At 49.4% G+C, this 22619-nt stretch overlaps 2 protein-coding genes across 4 annotated transcripts in view; both read left to right on the top strand.

Annotated features, from left to right (window-relative positions):
- The first annotated feature begins 38 nt into the window (after positions 1-38).
- LOC126518227 (ATP-binding cassette sub-family A member 17-like) lies at positions 39-13847 on the top strand. Its single transcript, XM_072285199.1, has 7 exons — positions 39-53; positions 170-364; positions 5225-5476; positions 7879-8066; positions 9549-9722; positions 11300-11516; positions 13309-13847. The coding sequence occupies exons 1-7, from the start codon at positions 39-41 to the stop codon at positions 13618-13620; spliced, it is 1353 nt and encodes a 450-aa protein (XP_072141300.1). The 3' UTR covers positions 13621-13847.
- Positions 5405-22619, top strand: part of LOC126517463 (putative ferric-chelate reductase 1 homolog) — an 86975-nt gene continuing 69760 nt past the window's right edge. Inside the window, exon 1 of one of the 3 annotated variants that reach the window (XM_055064492.2) lies at positions 5405-5476. The gene's annotated coding sequence lies outside the window, so the exon portion shown is untranslated. Of the gene's footprint in view, positions 5477-18812; positions 20449-22619 lie in introns of those variants that run through there. The other 2 variants (XM_055064493.2, XM_050167185.3) reach the window with 2 other exon arrangements.

Below are 22619 nucleotides of genomic sequence, written 5' to 3'. Positions count from 1 at the left end.
AAAGTCTGCGGTAAAGTTTTTCTACGAAACCGTTCTCGATGAAATTGAGTTTGGTAAGACCCGGTTCGACGGAACAACGTTCGGCGCACAGGTTTTCTTCGAGCCGCTTCCGCGTGACATATTTACCGTGGGACCGTCTTGTTTTGCAGTGCTGGACGCGAATCTCCAGGACACAATCGAATGGAGCCCGCTCAAGGCGACTAGAACGGGCGTGGGCTTGGAGCTGTACTACCTGTGGGCGGAGGCGATCATACTGTTCGCCTATCTGAGCTGCCGCAATTCGGGTCGATTTTTCCGCTCGGACTCCGTGGGCACGCCGTCACGTGGTTCGGCCGACACCGAGGTTACCAAAGAACGGTATACGGTAGGTGTTATTCGGAGGTCCCCAAAGAGCGGAACACGGTAGGTTTTATTCGGAGGTCACCAAAGAGCGGAACACGGTAGGTGTAATTCGGTGGTCACCAAAGAACAGAACACGGTAGGTGTTATTCGTAGACAAATGAACACCGTGGAGCATCTGGCCGCGCTACTGGTTAAGCCTTACAAAAATGTAGTTAGACCGTCGATGAACTTTGTATAGATTGCTTTTATTCCATTCTATATGTCTCGTATTGTGTCTATAAAATATTATATACGTTGTCTATAGGCAAGAAAATTGTCTCTCGATATTGGTCTACTCCCGGACCGTGTGCGGAGAAATATCGTTGTTAAGTTGCTTATTTCATTTAGCCGGTTCTTTGCCTTTAAACAGTCTGCACAGTTAAACAGCCTTTAAACAGACTAAGGTCATTACTTTATCTAGTTTCTTAGTGAATTCCCAGCCTATGTAGACTGTCTCAGAAAAAGAGTCGTCTACTCCTTTTCGTCAATTACAAGTCTATGTATAGTCTACTGACAAAACTCATTATTGTTTTAGTGGATTTACATAACCAGTCTTTTGACAAAAGTAATTGTTCATTTTAATCGATTCCCATTCTGCTGTATTTCCAATACCTGTGCGTAGACAAGAGTCGTCCATTTAATTTCGGCGATTGCGCTTCTATCGACGTTCTATTGGTGAAAGTCGTCAGGCTATTTATATATTCACAAAGGTTCTTGAGCGTCGAGAGTGCGGACACAGCCGAAATATTCTTCAATCACTTGTGACAGCTCTTAGCCCTACCAATACGTGCCACCCTGAACGCTACTCCCAGACATTCTTCTTAAGCTGCAGAAACTCTACAACAATCACAATTAGAAGATGCTAAATTCGTATCGAAATGCCCAACTTGGCGTCCTCGAGATTATCGCTATGTCAAGACAGAAATCAAAACATTCTGTCGTGTTGTGTCAATACGGTTAGCTATGCTAGTGTTTCAATACTCGCCGTAGAGGGCTAACTACAGAGCTATTAGGAGCGGGCACCCGGCACCATAGAGGTAGCGTTCGCCGAGCGGACTGGAGCTTGACCAGCAGCAGAGACGATATGACGTGAAGCATTACAACGCGTTTCATTACATCTTGTGGGGGTTCTGAAATCGCATTTCACTCGAGCTCCAGCCGTTCGAGCGTTTGGTAAGCAATTTTTTTTTTACATACTGTGGGTTGTTATGCAAGTTACGACGCTCACTTATGCAAGTTACGTGCTAACGCCATCAGGAACGATGCCGTTAGCGTCGTTCCTGATGGTAATTACGTTTGACAACCATGTATGATCATGAGAGAAGCAGACGCTGAGATATTTATGTAAAGGTAAGAAAGATATGTGGGATCCCCGAAATGATATAGCATGGACTGCCGGCAGCCGGAAACTAGCGAAGTTTTCTGTTTTAATGGGCGTTTTTCCATGTTACGCAGATCACGTTGAAGCTTATCATAATCATGGTTTTCACTGATGCTTCACTTCACTTCACTTTATTACCTTAAAGGCCCCCAGGATTGGGGGTATTACATAAGGGGTGGGTAGCTAATAAAAGAAATTAAATACACAAGGAAAATATGTTTAGGTACAAGTTTGCTCGCTGGTAAACATGTTAATTATACAGTTGAAAAACGTGGATGGGCAGGTGATTGTGACGATGTCGTGTGGAAGGTCGTTCAAGTCCGAGGCTGAACGTGGGAAGAATGATGAGGCAAAAGTGGTAGTGTGCGCACGTGGACGGGCAACTTGAAGGGGATGACCAAGGTGGAGTGAAATGCGTGCAGGAGGACTGATGTAGGGCGGATGACGAAGTGAGCTGTAAAAGAACCTACGAAATAAGTACATAGCAGCGATACGACGCCGACAATTAAGCCCGGGGTTGTTTAGCCAGATTCTGCTTTTAACGATGATATACTGACATTATATGAATAGCATGAATGAATGAATCTTGTGGCACGGTTCCGTACTGATTCTAGACAGTTTGTTCGATATTTTTAGTTAGGGCTCCAGATGGCAGAGGCATATTCCATCTTAGAGCGTACGAGTGACTTGTAGGCAAGCAATTTTGAGTTTGGTGGCGCTAGACGTAGATGACGTTTTAGGAAACCAAGGCTTCTGTTAGAAGATGATATCACTCTAGTGACCTGCGCGTTCCAGGTTAGATCGTTAGACAACGTTACGCCTAGGTATTTGTAGACTGTATTAATGATATCGTGAAGTGCGAGATTGTATAAGGGAACAGGGGAGGATTACGTTTTCGATGAAATGACATGAGTTTGCATTTATCGGAGTTTAGTTCCATGAGCCATTGGTTACACCAGTCCTGGACGCAAGTTAAATCTCTTTGGAGTGTTAGTTGATCAGAGGGGTTACTGATTGTGCGATAGATAACACAGTCATCGGCAAAGATACGAACGTTACAGGAGACATGTGTTGGTAGGTCGTTAATATATATTAAATATAGAAGGGAACCAAGGACTGACCCTTGCGGGACGCCTGATGTTACTGCAAGAGGCCTAGAGGCTTGATTATTAACGTGAACAAATAGGGTACGGTTTACCAGAAATTCTTTTATCCACTGCAGTACGTTATGATGCAAGTTTAACCAAGAAAGCTTTAGTAGCAAGCGCTTGTGAGGAACCTTGTCGAGGGCTTTCGCGAAATCTAGGAAGATTGAGTCAGTTTGAGGGTTAGAATCAAGGGCCATGTGCAGGTCATGGACAAAAATAGCTAATTGTGTTGCACAAGATAGGTTCTTACGGAAGCCGTGTTGAGAAGGAAGAAAGAAATTAATAGAGTCAAGAAAGTTCATTATACAAGAATAGATAACATGTTCCATGATTTTGCATGGCACACTTGTTAAAGAGATGGGGCGAGAATTAAGGGGCGATTCTTTGTTACCTGATTTGAAGACCGGAATGACTTTCCCCACCTTCCAATCGCTGGGTATGCTACCTGTGGAGAGTGATTGTGTGAACAGTAATGATAAGTACACTGAAGAAGCAGGCAGAATGTTGTTTAAGAGTTTGCTGGTGATTTCGTCAGTACCTGCAGAAGATGACATCTTAATATTTTCAATGATACCGGTGATGTCGGGTGCAGCGAATGTGACTGGTGGCATGAGCGATCTTGGTTGGCCAGTTGGGAGAAATGTTGGCATATCAGTTTCGTTTGTGAAGAAGGATGAAAATGCAGTGTTAAATGTATTTGCACACTCAACATCGCTCACTTCCTCGCCAAGTGTGTCGGTAAGTGTGATGATAGGCGCATGATCAGGGTTTACAACTTGCCAGAACTTTCTGGGGTTACTGGTTAGTATCTTCGGCAGGTCAGTATGAAAAAATGCGTGTTTGTCATTAGAAATGGACCGCAAATATGTTGACTCGGCCTCGTAGTATTTATTCCATGCGCATTAGCTTGGGTTTAGTTTTGCTGCACGGAAAAGTCGTTTCTTCTTGTTCTCAAGTGTTTTCAAGCACTTTGTGAACCATGGTTTGTTATGATTGGCACGAAATGTAATGGTGGGAATGAATTTGGATGTTAGTTCGGCAAGTTTGGTTTTAAAAGTAAGCCAGTTGTCTTCTATTGATCAGTCGTGAAAACCTCTTTCGAATTCTGGAAAAAAAAAAGCGAGCAGTTGGTTGTTTATTTCATTGCAATGGCCTTTGTCGTAAAGGCGAATCGATTTGTGGAACGTTTGGCGCGATTCCGCGATGAAGGTGAAAGCAGCATGTAGAATTTTGTGGTCCCTTACTTCGCGGAGATAAGTAAGATTTGCTAAACTTTCAGGGTGATTAGTTTTCAGGGTGAATAATTTCAGTGCTACTTGGCGCAGAACCGTTTTTTTTTAGATCGAAGCGCTGCCGAAGCAGTAAAACGCTGCGGTAAACCGCGCAGAATTCGGCGAATAAAGCAGCGTTAGGGGATATGTTATTGGGCAAATCATTTATATAAATTAGGAGACATAAGAAACCGAGAACTATGCCCTGGGGCACGCGTGAGACAACCCGTGTGTTTCGGAGCCTGTACCTGTTAGCCCACGCGAACTGTTGCTGATTGGTAAGGAGATCACTCAACCGCCCTACCTCCTTTCTTCTACTTAACGAGAATATCGGCTACCCCGGTTTGCTCTCGGATCCACACTGCTGTCATCCTGGGCAGACCGTCTTGCTGGAGTGTTGTGAAGCTGAAGCTGAATTCTCCTCTAGCGCGCAAAGCAGCATGTTATCTTCCATCCAGCATTGTTTCTTGGCAGCAGAACCGCTTTTATTTAGATCGAAGCGCTGCTTAAACCATAAAACTCTGTTGTGTTACATGTTGTTAGCCCAAGATATTCGTAGGATACCTTCCCTTAGAGGGTATTGCTACAACAGCATTGCTTCGCAGAGAACGGGCCTCCAGGCCCTTATGCTCGATGTGAGGAGCTTGTCGTGTACCGGCATTGAGACAGCCCACATCACTATCATTGTCATTAATACTTGTATACATCTTGCGCATTCTGCGGCGACTGCTTTAGGCCTCTCTCTCTATACAGCCACATTACATTTACTAATATTCATTTACCGCGTCTTCGATTGCTTCATATATACCATTTGTTTTACTCTCTTTGGCCATCCCTGACCCTTCCCTCATTATAACCCATATACATCATCATCAGCGTCTCAACGATGTGCCTCTCATTTTCTCGTTCCATCGCTCCTTTCGTGGTCTTTACACTCCGTTCTTTGCGAACAAAAAAGAAAAAAAAGGTTTCCGTCCCGTGTGTTAAGCACAGGCTCCGTGACGGTCGGCCCCGTGCGACGATTCCCTCTGCGGGCTTCGCAGGTCCACCGCATTTGCGCTCAAGGCGCGGAGCGCAACTACGCGCTCGTCGCCCAGGAGGTGCACAAGTGGTACGGCGACGACTACGCGGTGTGCGGCTTCAACCTGGCGCTGCCCCGCGACGAGTGCTTCGGGCTGCTGGGCGTCTACGGCTGCGGCAAGAGCAGTGTCGCCCAGATGCTGGCCGCCGTGACCGTCATGACCCTCGGCGAGGCGCACATGAACGGCGCGAGGCTCTCGGACTCGCCGCGAGGGGTGAGTTCGCACTGGCGCGTTTGTCGCGTTTGTCGCGCGCGATTGATTTGGTCTCCGTGCACGTACGACGGCCACCTTGCACCGCGGCCACCAGAGGGCTGGCTGCGCGACGCTTTCGTCTGTTTCGTGTCGTAATTCGGCAAGCCGTAGTGGTCGGAAAGAAAAAACAATGTAACGAAGACGGTAAATTAAATTATGGAGTTTTTGATGTCAAAACCACATTCTCATTATGAGGCACGCCGTAGTGGAGGACTCCGGAAATGTCGACCACTTGGGCTTCTTTAACGTGCGCCTAAATCTAAGTACACGGGTGTTTTTCGCATTTCGCCCCCCTTCGAAATGCGGCCGCTACCGTGGCCGGGATTCGATCCCGCGATCTCGTGCTCAGCAGCCCAACACAATAGCCACTGAGCAACCACGGCGGGTAGACGGTAAATTGGGTGCAAAGGGTGGGAAAGAATGTCGGTGGAGTTTTAGAAAGATGGCACTCAAGAAATCAGGAAAGAAAAAAACATTTTTTTTACGAGCGTATTGCTAGTTAAAGTTTGAGCTTGCTACCTGAGGGAACAGAAAACACGTGGGAGAAACGCCCTGTTTGGTGCTTGTCGAAGGGAATCGAACCGCGCTCAAAAGACGGGATGTAATGTCTAGACGACTGTCTCTCTTGTGTCCACCTTAGGCGTACAGTCTTTTCGCGCTGTTCGATGCCCTTTCATTTGGAAGAAAAGTATTCGCGAATCACGGCAGTGTTTGAAACAGCTGCGTGCCGCACTTAACTCGGCAAATTCTAGTGTAGTGCCAAGATGTTCACTCAGCCACAATACCACGGAACGTCCGTGGGGCTCTGGCTGAAGGATGAAGCTCTTAGAGTATTGGTGAGAACAAAAAAAGAAAGGCAGAGCAGGGATGGAGATGAGATCGTCGCAGTCACTGGTAAGTTTACGAGATGAAGTAGTGACACGCAGAATGCCATGCCCCATTACGATATCGATTACACAAAGCCACGTCGTCGATCCTTGATAACCCTGCGCAGGTTCAATTCGATGCGCGGTCGCCTCGATTACAATGACTGAAACGCACGGCAGAAGCGTCGCCCAGTCCAGCAGTTCTCGGTGATGTATGCTGTACTATCGCGCTCCTTGTGCACTATAGCGCACATATAGTGCTAAATTATCCTTGTCTGGATGATATTTATGTACGTGCTACGAGGTGCGGATACTTTCAGATGCGCATGGCAACAGACACAAAACTCACTCTCGGAGATCGCGGATGCAGATCACGAATACTGCCCCCGCCCCCCCCCCCCCCGATCTTTCCCGTTCCCATTGCGCCAACAGGCGCTTATCGCGCTTGCATGGTTTATGAACGACCGCATCGTGCGCCTTACCACGGCCGAACGTTTTCTTCCATCGTCTCGTCCTGAAACCGCTGCAGCGCGCTCAATTTTAAAAGGGGGCCAGCACTGAGAGGAAGCAGCGCCCGTACGTGCGAAATGGACGGAGTTTTCTCGTTGCGCAAGAAAGGGCCGCTCGAATTACCACGCGACATGGATGAAGAGAAGACATCCAAAAAGACGAATATTGAGATCTGATACTACTGCGCTTATTTATTTATTTATTTATTTATTTATTTATTTATTTATTTATTTATTTATTTATCAAGAGCGGCATGCGCTTTATCCAGCCGAAGTGTTGTGCACGTCTCTGACAGCGCACCGTAAGCCCGAACTTTGCCGCTAACCACTGCAGCGCACTCCGCGAGTTTGAAAAAATTGGCAGTGGCTTATAGCTCGGCTATGCCAGGATATACGTAGCGAAAGCTAAGGCATAGCATGGTTAGCCTTGGTTAATCTTGATTGCAAGCCCAGTTTAGTCAGGTTGTCTAGCTATGTTGCGGCGTTTAGCCAGTCGTTCGGCGCGCTGTTCGTCTGTTACCTGGGCGATTCGTCTCCTCTTCATCTCGTTCCGATGTCGATTCCAGGCCTTCTCTTGCTTATCAGAATTGTCGCCGTCCATACGGCCGCCTCAACTGTGGTTGCGGCTCGCAGGCGAGCTCTCCTTTTCAATCCTCCGACATGTTATCAGGCATGCGACGCAGCTGGCGAAGCGAGCGGAGGCGAGCGCAACGACGAGGAACGCGGTGTGACGTCATACCAAACGGCGGCGGAGGAAAGGCGCGGTGCTGCGCAGCGTCGGAACACCTGTGGCTCGGTGCTACTAGTGGCGCATGCGCAGTATTCACTAAAGAGCGAGAGAGAGAGATAGAAATATCCGCAGCTCGAGGCGCGCGTTGTGACGTCATGTGCCTCCTCGGAGCACCGCCACGGCGAAATCGCAAGTTCGCGGCCAGTAAAGCTTTCGCTTTAAAAGGTTGCAGCTGAGTCCGCGCGCCCTCTGCTCCAGTGGCAGTCGCAGGTCGGCTTCTGCCCCGAGGAAGATGCGCTCCTTGACGCCTTGTCGGGCTACGAGCTCCTCGAGCTGTTCGCCCGGCTACGGGGCGTGCGAAGCGACAAGACCGAGAAGCTGGTTGACAGCGTCGTTGGCGTCACCGACCTCAACGATTGCGCCAAACACATGTGCGGCACGTACAGGTGCGTGAGTCGGCGCTGCGTGTTCGTTATGCAATTCATAACGCCTGTAGCGTTTAGAACTTGAGCAAATCGGTGGGTCTCGCGACTATCTGTGAATACGTCTGGTGGACTAGTTTGCTTTCCTGTAAAGTTGTGATTTAGGCATAGACTCTCTTTTATTCATTCGGAGAGGATATATCACCTCCATTTGAAGTTTCTGCACTGATCTTGAGTGCGGTTGGAAAGAGCTGTATCGGAACAATACGCTCTTTGACGACGGTAGCCATTGGAAGCCCCATGTAGGCCTATGTACATAGGCATTCTACGGACATTTAAGATTTATTTATGCTGGGCCATCAGCGAAGCGTGTTGTTGGGAATGTAGACGGTATGCCATGGGGTAGCCAGCGTGAAGAATACGAATGCGACCAAAAACATAAACTCGAACCAACACCACTACCAACTGAAGCTTATTTTAAGTGGAAAGAAGCATGAAGTGGGCACACGCGCAACTTCACTACACACGGTCGTAGAAAGAACGTGACGTGACGCTGTGCTAAATCACAAATACGGTTCGAAAAAATTAAGTTAGTGGCAAACAAAGACGTAGACGCATCACTGACAGATTCATCGCCATGTATATGCTTCTTCATAGAAGACGCTTACAGTGTTTCTCGTGCGCCCGTGTGTCTGCTTGTGTGAAGAATTTTCGCATCCCTAGAAAAATCTTCGAACGGTCCTTTTCGAGCCCTCTAAACCCGAAAAAGGCCCACCTTCTTCGGATGGTCAAAAAAATCTGCACTCCTGCTACATTCGGCTCGCCCGACTCCTGATCAGAGCGCCGAGAGGCGCTCCTATAGTGTTGTAGGAGCATCCCACCAATCTGGGGGTGTATTCTGTAAGAGTCCACCTATAGTGGACTCTCCATTTCGGCCGCTGCTGATTGGACGCAGCTGTACGAGCGAGGAGGAGACGAGCGGCCCCAGCCAATCAGCAGCGACCGAAATGGACAGTCCACTAGGTGGACTCCTACAGAATACACCCCCTGGTCACTTCCTCCGCCAAACGGGGCGATTGAGCTTAACGATGACGGTGCGTCCACTTTGTCGTTTTTGCAGCCAAACGCACTTGATAATCCTTCACGCGTGAGCCTCGCATGCGCCTCAGCGGGACATCACTACAACGGCGGCGGCGTCGACAGCGTGAATACGTCTCGAGCGTCTGTATAATTGCCATTGCAATAACTAACGCGACAGGGACGTCCGAGGCCACGAGAACGAAGACTAGGGGAAAAAACCATCTACTTCTGTTGTTCCCATAGGGGCTGTATGATCGTCACCACTACGCCCTCTAGTGATTTGAGTAGGTAAACCCCACGGGCTGAACCGCAAGAACTGCAGCTCTCTCGTAGACAATATATGTACAGCGCCACAGCTTCTATGTCTAGCAAGATTCGCAGGGATTAGAGCACCTGTCGCGCTTCTCTTGCCGGTGGTCTCCTCAGTGCGGGCGCGAGACGCAAGCTGTCCATAGCGTTGGCCATCATTGGTGCGCCCCGGGTCGTGATCCTCGACGACGCCACCAGGGGCGTCGACATCACCGCGCGCGAAATGATCTACGAGGCGCTGCGAGACATCACCCGGGTTTCCGCGTCGGCGGTCATCCTGACCTCGCGCAGGTGAGGAACAACCGAGTGTTTAAAGGGGGGACCCTGAAACACTTTTCTGACTAGTCCTTCGAGCATAAGCGAAGTTAGACGTAGTTATCGGACCGATGAGAGACCTTCTCTCATTCATTTCCACTAGCGCGCTGGAAGCTACGCGGGGGATAGGGCAAGGGAGCGCGAGAAATGCCCGGCTGGCCCCGCCCAAAAACTGAACGTTTAGGTGACGAGGCTGCTCGTGGCGGCACCCCGTGGCGACCGTGGTATAGCTACGCTTGGCTTTTTTTTTTATCTAATATGCCCCACGCAATGGACGCATCTACGCACAGCGCTACTACGATACTACGCTGCTGACGGTTTACACCAGCGGCTAAGTAGAACACGATTAGTTGCTGTAGCAATATAACTTCGTGTAGTATCTCCGGTTAAATTTCCCCTCAAGGTGGCACCACCACCATGGAGGACGATTCTTGTTTTTTGTTGTTTTGTTCTTCAGTATATTTCTTTAATAAGTAGATATACATGCTTACGCAAGTATACAGAAGGAGATTCCAGAGCATGTGGCTGAAAGGGAACCTCCTGTCGAAATACACACACATTTGTGCAAGTATACAGCATAAAACACCGATATAGTAGCCACTAAGTGGAAGATTATGCAATGTAAATTTAGTACAAACTGCAAAGAATATAAAGTCAATAACTAGTCGTAGAATTAAAACAGTAGTTAAGGAATTATCCTGTATCGGGCAAACTGTATATCTGATCCTGTGTCGGGTAAACTGCAATACATTTTGCCGACTCACTGGAACTTCTCTACTAACCAACGCTAACTAGTCCTGACGTTGGCGAAGCAGTCGACCGAGTGTAGTGGAACTGCTGTTAATTTTTTTTTTTTAAATTGTGCAGATCCAACACACATCGTGGAATCGGTATGAAGCGAACTATTCGTCGAGCGGTTAATCAAGCGCGATAAATGTGTCCATTTCCGTCTTGCGCCTTCGGCGTAAAGGCATAGAACTGGCTCGCGCATGCGCTATCACGCAGCTGTGCTACGCAATATGACACACGTGGTGAACATCGCAAAGAGCTAGTTGATGTATAGGCACCCTAGAAGCCTACGAACGAGTGTGGCCTAAGGGTTAGGGCGTCGGGCTTGCTATGCTGGGGGACCGGTGTTCGAAGTCATCATCGGGAACAGATTGAAAATTGTTTTTAAATGTATGAGCGATTCGGTAAGAGACAGCAGCAGCAGCGGTGAAAGAAAAGTCCGGTAGAGTTCGCAAAGCAAGTTTTACTTTTTAGGAACAATGACCCCCATTAATGCATAACTCCCGACCGAAATTTCGACGATATCACCGCAAGGTCTATGACGGAAAACGCGCTAAAATGGGAGCAATAGGACCATATCCCATTTATTTATTTGTTTATTTATCTTGCCAACTTAAACGTACAACAGTTATATCTAGCGCACGTTTTGTTGATGTCTGCCGTTAATACAGCGACGTGGACTCTTAGCTCACCGATTCATAAGGACTCACTCATAAGTCAAACTTGGTGGCGCTCAAACATATCTGCCTGTCGTGGTCGTGCAGCACGGAAGAATGCGAGATGGTGTGCACCCGCGTCGGCCTAATGGCCGGCGGTGAGGTGAAGGCACTTGGCAGCATGAAGGCGCTGAGGGAGTCGTACTCCACGGGCTTCGCGGTCACTTTCACCCTGGTCGATAAGTTCACTTCGTACATGATCTTCAAGGTAGACAAGGCGGTCACGCAACTCTTCCCTGGAGCCAGGCGCGCCGACTGCCGAGAGGTGAGAGATAGAGAGAGAGAGAGAGAGATAGAGAGATGGTTACCCTAAAACCCCTTAAACTTCGTAAAGTAGTGCCACGCTTTGAAGAATGCCGCCTGCTCCTCGTGTGCTCTGGCCGAGGCCGCCGCCGCGTCCCTATTGGCCTAATAGCATCACGTGGGCCCTCGCGCCTTGCTTCAGCGCCATTTTCGCTCGAGAAGCGTCTACGGAGTGGCGAGGAGCGCATGTTGGCGCCGTTGCTACGCTGGAGCAGTGTAGGTGGCGCCACAGTCGAGGAGGGAACGTGAAAGAGAGGAGAAACGACGAGGAGTGAAGGCGGAAGAGGAGGGTGTCGCTACTTTACGAAGTTTAAGGGGCGTTAGGTTACCCCCGTGTGTTCCGTTTTTCCATAGTATGTAAACTCTGTTACTGAGTGTCGCTAAAGAAGGAGCGTCAGATGCGCATCATTCCTAAAGCTAAAATCACTGGATGATCAATTTACGCTCAAAATTTTGCACGTAAGCAGCATTATCGCAGTGGGTTCAGTTTAGCACCGCATTTGTGGCAGTTACTCGCCTTAACTCATTCTAAGTGAAGCCGAAGTGCGCGTCGTCGTCTGCGGCGTCGCTACACGAAAGATGTCAATTTTGTTGCAAAGAAATTGTAGCGCCATCTGTCAACGATACGGTGAAGCGCGCCTTGTCGCACCCTAGCTTGTCATTTTCCTGTGCTTTCCTTATGATCAAATCTTAACCTTGGGACCAACTGCGATTTCTCTGCTCGTATGCATGTCAAATGAAGAAAGGGTCTCACTAGTGAACCGCTCAGCTGATTTGAGTGGAATTTGATGCATTTAAGAGAGAACACTGAATCCCGCCGACTGTCCAGCAAGCATAATGCCGTTTTAAAGCTAACATTTTTGCCAGAGTTTGCCGCACTGAAACAATGAGAAGTTTATAAACCTATTACTCTTCAGTTAAGACATATGTGACAGTTCTGCTAACCACATTTGTCAGAACATCTAAAGTGTTCAGAAGGGACAGATCAATGTACAACTCACGTTAAACTGTTACAGTTCTTGCGAGCTTCTCGCAAAAGCTCTACTCAAATGAATGGTTCATTTCGCTGCTCTGTACATTACCTCAGTTTTGTTCGCTTTAGGTGTCTCAATAAGGGCAGGTTACAGAACGTGATATTGTTCCTTGCATAACTGAGCTAGAGTTATAACATGCTAAAATAGCTGTATACAAATACACATATATGAAGTGCCTCGTCAGAGGCCGTGAGACAAGGGAGCGTCCTCGTCAACTCTATTGACTTATGCTCGTCCGTCGGTGCAGCGTGAACAGTCGCGTCGCTTAGCGGCGGTAATTAAATGAACTACAGTTTCGCTCTTCCCCAATCCAGTTTCTTCTGCTTGCAAAATATTGGAATGTTTTACCCTGCAAAAGCTACCAGCATCAGCGCTTTGCATTTATCGGAACCTGTTGTGAACTCATCGGAAGATTTGCCTCGAAACTTGCGTTAAGATGAATTTTCTGGCTCTTTTGGTTAAAACGTTAGTGAAAGCCTAATCACAATTTTACTTATCACAATTTTCTATTTACTTAGATTCTGAAGTCTCAACTTCAGTCGCCTATTTACCGTATCTTCCCTGTAGTATAAAATAATTTCGAACGCGTTTTTTTTTTTTTTTTTTTCTGAGACGCCCCGTATATCCGTTGCAGTGCGTCACGCACTAATCCGCACCGTTTCTGTTCTCGTGCACAAAACAAAAATAAAACTCCTTCGGTACCCGGGCGGCGATGCCCAGGGCATCTTCGTGTACCACGTGGCCAGCAAGCTGCCCTGGAGCGAGGTGTTTTCGCGCCTGGACGCGATGCGCCAGTGGTTCGAGCTCGAGTCCGTGCTCGTGGCCGAGAGCTCGCTTGACGAGGTGCTGCTCGGCATGGGCCGAGCCGAGATGGCCGAGGACGCGGCGGTCTCCAAGCGGGCGGCCGCCGAGGCGTTCGACCCGAGCTACAAGGGCGACCCCTGGGGTCGCGACTGCCAGGATAAGCACGAGCGCCGCCAGAGGGTGCGCGAGCGCCGACGCAAGGACGCCGCGGCCGTCAGGTGGCCCTAGTGGGCCAACGAAGAGGACGACGCGTAGGACCAAAGCCACCTAGAAATTTTTTTTCTAGGTGGCGTTGGTAGGACCTGGCTTCTCGCGAGTTCTCCTGTCCGCGACGCGTCGTTATTCTTCTTCTTTGTTTCTTATACTATACCGCGGAAGCTAATTTTTTTTTAGAGTATATGCGAGTTACAGTTGCGCCCCTTGTTTTCTGAATGAAATACATGAATAAAGCCATAGCTTAATATGTCGTCATCAGCCTGGTTACGCCCACTGCAGGGCAAAGGCCTCTGCCATACTTCTCCAACTACCCCGGTCATATACTAATCGTGGCCATGTTGTCCCTGCAAACTTCTTAATCTCATCCGCCCACCTAACTTTCTGCCGCCTCCTGCTACGCTTCCCTTCCCTTGGAATCCAATCCGTAACCATCGGTGATCTTAGCTCCTCATTACATGTCCTGCCCAGCTTAATCTATATGCCGCAAATAACCGCAACCCATCAGATATGTAATACCTATGTCACACGGCGCACTTTGGATCGCGATCGATCCGGATCGAATTTCTCGGTTGCTGATTGGCTCATTTGCGCAAGCTGCGCGAGGGAGCCAATCGCAGTGGAGAGCTTGGATCCGGCTCGGGCTTGATCGCGATCAAAAGTGGGCCGTGTGACGCAGGTACGAGACGTTGTTTTACATGCCGGCCCGTTTGATCTAGCGGATGCTGCAGAAATGTTCGTTTTAGTCATCCTTATTTTTTTTCCTTCTGCTCTGTACGTGTTTAATACTTTTTCCTAACGCCATCGTTATTGTCGTCACGTGGTGTGCATCACGTAGTGCATCACGTCCCACTTGTCACTAATAGGAAGGGTCGGTTAATTTTCGTTATTCGTTTAATGATTAATCATTCATTGTTTCAACCTTTCTTCGATTAATCGCTTTCTATGCAGGGCTTTTCCATCGATTGAATTATTGATCGAAATTGTAACTGGGCACCTAACGAAAGGTTGAGACACATGTGTTTACTTTAGTAAGACTCTGTTCTAGTGTTTGAGAAGTGCAACCAAGTCAGAAATACAAGTGTATAAAGTCTGATAAAGAATAATCTTTAATTTCTTATAAAGACTAAATAGAGTTGGCACTAGTGGCCTTTGAAAAGATAAACAAAAATGCCTCCTCCATTCCATTCTCTGAAAGTGGATGTACAGCGGAGCTGTTAGTGACGTCAGGCAAGCACCACCACCGCCACAAACGACATACGTCGCGCGCACACGCACGTGTTCGGAAGTGCAGCATGCATACTCAGTCTTCTAGGCCGTCCGCCTATGGCAAGTGCCTCGTTGAACTAAATTGATGTTTAAAGGTAAAATGCGTCGGAAAATTGCGTGAAGTATGACTTACGCGCGACCTGCAGACATGATAGCTTCGGATTGTTATTCGAACATACGAGAAACCACACATCTCGTATACGCGGAAACTGAAAGACAAAGGCCATCTTCAACTGCCGTTTCAGCTGCCGTTTGAGGTCTGTCTGACTGGCCGGTAGGTGCCTGTGCCTTTAGCACCGCGTACAGCCTTATTTTTGTAGGGCCTCCGCCTAGCGCAAGTGCGTGTTTGAACTAATTGAATTTCTCAAAGAAAAAATGTCTCATAAGATTCGTAAAGTAGGACGTACATAAAACCTGCAGACATGATAGTATCGGATTCTGATTCGCATGTACGAGAAAACATAATTCTGTTACGCAGAAACTCAAACACAATGCCTTCTAAGGGCCGTTCGTTTTTGCTTGAGCACCGCGCACTCGGACACGAGGAATCTCGACCAACTCGAGGCTAACAGCTTCGCTGCGATATATGCTACAAAAGGGCACTTAGAGCAGAATTAAACAACATACGTGGCATACACTGAATCCCTAGCTGTACAATATAGTTAAACAAGAAATAAGAAACGTGCCAAAAGTGAAAGGTGGAGTCCAACTAAAATATGCAAGAAATCGCAATATGCACAGGAGAAAAAGAAAATTGCTGGTTTGGGATTTGAAGCCACACGCTCTTTTTTTTTTGCAGAGCGAAGGAAGGTCATTTGGCTAGGATGTTTGGGTGAAAGCGACGCTTTCTTTGAGTGGCCACACAACCAGCATGCGAGAATAGGCGCCCGGAAGCTATGGATTTGCCAGAATCGACGTGAACTCCGTCGCGATGTCAAATACCTGCTCCAAACCGGCGCGCGTGCTGCGCCACGTCTTTAGTTGGACTGGGAGTCCAACTCCCAGTCCAACTAAAGACACGACGATCAACGACTGCAATAATATCGGCTTGGGGCGGCGTGTGGGGAAAGAGAGGTGAAGCGCTTCGGCTCGGCATCGATCACTCGGGTCTCGCAAACACAGTCGGCAGTCGCTCCACCACAGCCGCTCTGTCACTGCTCGCGCTCCGCCATTCTTGTACGATTTGAAAATTTTTGAGTCCTTCCTGTCAAACTCTAGAAAAACGATCAATCGGACATGTCAAACCGATTACGTCGGTTAAATGAAAGGTGGACATAGATGAAGATTAATCGTGTTGCGGTATACTTTTGACCGATTAATCCTTCATCGATATCACCGAGCCTATAGTCCCCAAGTTGCGTGACAATGATGTCAATGGCGAGTTGTTACTGATGCTGTTTAAGCATCCCGGGACAGTAGCACTATCGCTTAATTTGATGATTTCTTGATGAAAGCTCCCGCTTTTGCCTATGCATCGCTCACCTATAAGAATTACTTGAAAGGATAAATGTTGGCGATTTCGCTAGTGGTGACGAAGGTTGTATCGACAATGTGGCACCTTCGGGGGTAATAGAGACACACTGCAACAGTGGATTCTAGGCTGGTGATATGTCCTCGCTGAAGTTTCTTATCATGCCGATGGCATTATCAAGTTGCATGCTCGCTGATTAAGCTGCGTTTTCCTCAAGGTACATGCGCTCTTGTTCTGCGTGCTCATGCAGCGAAAGTGGGGTAGACGCTTTGTAGATAACTGTGTGAAGTCAAGGGTATACAACGCGTTTGTATTTACGTTTCCCGCGCCGCATGAATCTTTCGTCTCATTTTGCCTTCGAGCAAGTTTCACGAATGCACATCTCGAAGTTTGCTCGACTTTGAATCGAAGCGTTTATTTCTTTATTTTTCTCTTGTGAAATTCTCAGTTCACGTACCGGCATCTGTTGCGAGCATTTCTGTACACCATATATAAGCTTTGCCAAAGTAAGTGCGAGCGCAAATGTAACGCAAGTTCGTGCGCTTTCACTGTTGCATGCGTTCATGGAATGCGTCAGTAGCACGGAGTACAGCATATGCTGCCTTCACGTGTAAGCTTGGGTGTAGCTCACTATGAAGGCTGGTATGTGCCATTGGCTGACAGAGGTATTCGTAATAACGCACGCACGCGCACACGCACACGCACACGAACGCACACGCGTGCAAATAAAAATAATATAACTGCTGTCAATGCGACGACAAAAGTCAAGCTGTAGAAACCGAGAATTTTACCATAACATTGTGAAAGTTGTCAGGTGCACCTGGCCCCTTTAGTCTAGAATAATAAAACATCGTCAATAAGTGTGCAATATAATGTTATTTTCAATCTGCCACAGGCTATCTCGAAGATGTTTGCGGCTTTTTCTACCAAGTCCTCGCAATTAGAGCTTAATTAAATTTTCGGCATGGGGTATCGTCGGTAATGTCGCGTATTGAAGACAATGTCTTCTTTGCTCAGTTCAGATCGATTTGGAGTTTGTGGGATCTCGGTGTTGCTCTACCTTCGTTTCGTAAATTAGACGATTTTAGGCCTTATAGAATACGCAGGGCGGCGTGAAAGGAGTCAATGAAACTTGGAACGAAATGCTTCGACCGGCCAATCGCGCAGGAATTTTGCATGTATTCATTGGCTTCTTTCACGCTCGGACAAACACCTTTATATATTCGATAGAAGATCAAAACCGATTACGTTTTTTTTTTTTTTCGGTCTTGTTCGTCCCGTCTTCTACGGCGCACTCACTCATTTTACGGTAACTGTATCCTTAATATATATATATATATATATATATATAAATGGACCGCTGTACGTTGAGATGAACTTGCGATACAAGCCTTTCTGCCCTAGACGTGACATATATATATATATATATATATTTCCATTTGTGATACTCAGCCGATTAAGTGACGTCAACTATGTCATTGCAAAGCTGACCGCCAATAATCGCCGGTCGCGGAAGGCTCAAGTGATTCATGTGGCCCGCCTGAAGCACTACCATCATAAGGTTCCCGAATCAAGAACTACCAATTATGTGGTTCCATAGCTCGCTCGACGAGCTTCGTCTGCGCCGGAGGAATATGTTACGCTGTGCGGCGGAGCCGTAGAAGAGATGGAAGAACTGCGCGTGGTGTAGAATAGGCGCGACTGCCTACGATCTCGTCTTTACGCCCTCTAGATCATCTTGTAAATAAATCCATGTATGTATGTATTGTTGGGGTCTCGGTGCTGACGCCCGTTATTGCGAATGGGTCGCAAGCCCCAAGGGTAGCGTTGGCCTGGCGGCCTGGGGCACTGGAAGCATCCGAAGGTCCCGGCAAAGCAAGAGTAGACTGGTAACAGAACAACTTGTTTATTCTAACATAGCAAAAGAGCGGCCGGTCAGGTCGACCGAAGTGGAGAGACGGGAGAGCACGTAACTCAACAGAAGAAATCGGAGCCTCTCTCCTGGCGTCCGGGGGCAGCTGCTCTTATACTCTCGGCGTCGCGGGCCAGAAGGAAGGTCACGGGATGAGCCCACGCGACGGCGGAGCATGAGCCCACGACGGCGCGCACGGTCGAGCCGAGAGACATGGTGAGCCGAGTGTAGTGACGCATCGCCAACCCGCCGACGGACAGACCTCCTGGCACCTCACTTGGGGAGCTCCGCTCCCCGGCTGCCGCGCATTGACAAGCGTGGGCACACACACACACACGCACACACGAAGACACGTGGCACTGAAACACGCCTGGACACGCTTGGCGGGGAGGCGTTGCGGCGGCGTCGAACGGGCCAAAATGTCCGCCGTTTTGAACGAAGCCCCGGCGTCCGTTGCATCCGCGCCGGCATTACCGCGCGTTGTAGGCGAAACGTAACAGTATGTATGTATGTATGTATGTATGTATGTATGTATGTAATCTGGTGACGTGTTCAAGTCAAACGTGACGTCACGCGTTGACGTCTTCGTCAAGCGATGATGTCACTTGTCATGTGATGCCTCTTGGAGGAGCAGCACAGTGTGTACGTCCGGCTTTTTTTCTCTGTCTCCGGGATCGGCCCCCATTATTGTGTGAGCAACGGGTACGCGGACACCAGAAATACCGTCCAACTAGAGGCTAGCAGCTTCGCTGTAAAACCAGGTTGCTCCGTCGAGATCGTTCGTATATCGCGTACACGCTACTGTGGCGTTCTTTGCAGTCAGGTAAGCGTCCGTTGCCTCTGTAGACAAGAAATTACTGGCGTCTTTTTTTTTTTTTTTTTAGAATTTAACCACGCATTGTCGGACGTTTTCTCCGGCTTCTGCCTGCGAAATACCTCCAAGCGTACCGACTAACGACAGCCTTCGACGCCGAGGTCGAGATGGCGCCACAGCCGCTGAAGCCGCATATTCTGCAACTTGACCTCGGAGATTGACGACAGGCTCGGCGTGCCGGCAGTCTCGGGCGCACCTAAGCAATCCCCACGACTCGAATGCGCCTGACTACGCTGCCGAAAAAAAAAAAAAAAAAAACCGCGCGCCGCTCGAACGCCTGCGCGCGCGCGTGGCGGTGACGAAAACGTGTGGGACAGAGAGAGTGGAACAGTAATAAACAAAAGGAACAGGAAGAAGCACGACGCGGGCGTGTAGCCCAAGGGGCGAACGGGGGGAACCGAACGACCGTTCAACAGGAGCGAGGGTACGGGAAGAACCGGCTTCCCACACCCCGAATCCGAGCGTCGTTTCTTTCTCGGTTCCTGCCGCGGCCACATGGCAAGCGGCTTGCCGTACGCGATTCGCAGGCTTCCTGCGCCGGTGAAGGAAGCGAGAAGGATCAAAGACAGAGAGAGTGCGTGGCAGAGAGAGAGCGGCATCCTCCTCGTTCCTTCGCTCCTGGCGTGCGCGAACGCGGGCGCGCCGCTGGGCTTCAAAGCTGCCTGCCTGCCTACCTGCTCGGCGGCATTCCTACGCGCCGAGCGAAGCGGCGGCGTTTCGGCCCAAGCTCGCCAGGAGCCCAGCGGGCCTTTTTTACCGCCCGAAGACAGAAGTGGTGGTTGCACCGCATACGAAACGGCGCCTCAGCTGCGTTCCGGCCCCGTTTTGTTGCTTCTCGTTCTCAAGAACGTCAAGCTTCCACGCGACGACCGCGCTTCTGCTGCCGACGCGGGCCGAGTCGATTCGAGTCTACGGGGTAACTCCTGTGAAAGTGCGGATGCACGGCGCGAGTGTTTGAGTGTCGAACGCTCGGGTCGAACGGATTTGCCTCTTCGCTTCGAACGAACGGGATGCACCGCAGCATCGGGGGACGACACCGGGCTCGTGTCAGTAGCCATCGGCCGGCGTCGAGCGACGAGGTCCCGTCGTCGGCACGTTCGCAAGGTGCGGCAGCGCACGCACCGACGGTGTGAGGATCAACGGCGACGCCGTTCCGTTGCGAACGCCAAAGTGTCGGCAATCGCTTCCTTTCGGAAGCAGTGCGAACAGTGAACCCGTATCGAAGGAGCCGAGCGAACGCAGGCCCGAACCGGGAAGTTTCTCTTTTGACCGCTTCTTCTGGGCCCGCCCGCGCCTTGTATCCAGTTCGAGCAACAGGTGAGTCCCCGCTACCCCCCTCACCCCCCGCCTCTTTACGACCGGTCGCCTTCCGCGCGAGCTTCGTGGAAGGAAGACGCTCCGTTCCGCCGCCCCTGTAAGCGGCCCGCGGGATTAATGTCGGACCCGTCTGGTCCTGTTGCACCCAACGGAACTGGTCGTCGTCTCGCACAAAAGTCTGTCCCGGGTGAACGGCGTGCACGTTGCTGCAGTCTGCGACCAAGGCGTGACCAGAAGTAGAGGCCCCTTCGACGTTCGCGTAGTTGTGGCCGCGCGTTTTTGAGAACGGAAGGGCACGCCGCGGAAGCGGCTTTCGTCTCGGCGCTCACTGAACGAGGCCGAGGCTGCTCGAGTGACTTGCGGGGCACGAAGCGGTTGTGGGCGGCGGTTGTGAGACGCACCATTTTGTAAATCCCAACTCATTCTCGAATGCACACGTTACGCTGCATATTTAGCGTCGCTACTTTGCCTGTGTCTTCTGTCATCTGTCTGCTCTCCATTTGACGCAAAGTTTCGTTCGTGCCCGCCGGTACGTGCTCTTTGGCTAGAACTGCCCTTTGCGCCACTAAAACCCTTTAGTCAATCGAATCAGTCATGCCCGTCATTGCATTTGCCACTTTGGGACATTAATAGAGCTATCGGAAACGAAAATGGTGGGCCATTGATTGCAGTCGTCGAAGAACAGTGCATAGGACTATGCTGTCTATCCACATATCTTGATTCTAATCACCGGCGAACTACCGAGAAAAGTAAAAGAAATAAGAGAAAAAAATGGCATGGAGATCCAACGCATATGCTGGAATCTTGAAGCGGTTAATCAAATTCTCCGAAACCTAATGCGATGCCTACAGTTCTATTTGTCATCCCAGGAAGCGTGTGATCGCGTGCACCCTTCACTTTTTCACCGCTTAGGTCACAGTGTCGTTCAGTGTTTATGTTCATGCACACTGCATACGCCGCTCACGAGTTGTGCCGAAATGCAAATTGACTGTTCACCCGGATGCACCCTTCGAGACTCGTCGACGCAGTCATGTCACGTGGGACGAAAGCAGCGTCGGATGCTTATCGATAGAAGAACGGTGCGGAGACGTGCTCTTAGAGAGGGAAGTATACGACGTGAAAAACAACGGCGTAAGGCTGAATTATTATTATTCGTCCGTTTCAACCCCGCCTCTTTAGCCTAATAGGAATGTGCGCGCGCCTGTTTTATTCGGCAAGACAGCAGGAACATGGTCAGCGAGACCCGGGAGGTTTCGCAAAGAAAGCTTCTCTTGAATAACAAGCTTTGCGAAGCTCTTTCCTTTTTCATTGTCAGCAGAATCGCGCCCTTAGCAGTGGCCGTGCTTTGCACAGCGCGTGCGCATCGCGTTACAAACGACGCACTCCTTTCTCATTTGCTAAAAATACCGCACACTTCGGCTGCTAGGTCAACAGCAATAACTCCCTCGCGCAGAGAGGGGTGCCCCCTTAGCCGTTTCTTGGCGAAAGCACGATTGGGGAGGGTGGCGGGAAGGGGGAGAGGGGGGGCGTTCACTTATGACGAAATCATTCGGCACAAATCGCCGCCCCGAGTTCGGTTACGGCCAGGAGAGGCTGCTTTGTAAAGCGCAGTTAAAGCGAGGCTATCGCGAAGCGGGGACGAAAAGCTCATGCGCTCTGTATGTGACAATCTCGACTTCACTACAGTGCCGCTGTCTTTGTTTCTGAATCGGCCTCCGTATTGAACGCTCGAAATGGAGTTATCTTTCGCTCGGATACTGCCGACGACGTCTTTCCCCCTTCGTATCTGGCCTCTCGGTCTGTTGTGGTCGAATTGAGTGCGTTCCACTCCTATTCGTGGAACCGCGTGCTCTCGTGCCGTGGCTATATGCGAAGTAGGACTCGCAGATGACGATAATCAGGATGGATCGCCTTTCGCGGGGAAACCTGGCGTGGTCCGTCTCGTATCGGCAATTCCTAGTCGCGATAATGTATATACTACGGCGCAATGATACGCTAAGCTGCGCGCGGCAAACAGGTCTGTTTGCAACGCGGTGTAAGTTATAAAGGCGCAGTCGCAGTACCGGGCTAACGTGCGCTGGTTAATGAATCGTACAATTAATTGCAGTGCACGTGTTTACGAATCTCCGCGTAAGAACCGTATACGAGCTCATCGAAGTAAGTTACAATAA

The sequence above is a fragment of the Dermacentor andersoni genome, chromosome 11 (assembly GCF_023375885.2).
Source record: "Dermacentor andersoni chromosome 11, qqDerAnde1_hic_scaffold, whole genome shotgun sequence".
In the NCBI taxonomy this organism is placed as follows: domain Eukaryota; kingdom Metazoa; phylum Arthropoda; class Arachnida; order Ixodida; family Ixodidae; genus Dermacentor; species Dermacentor andersoni.
The sequence above is the reverse complement of the archived record's forward strand: the minus strand, read 5'-3'. Positions and strand labels throughout refer to the sequence as shown.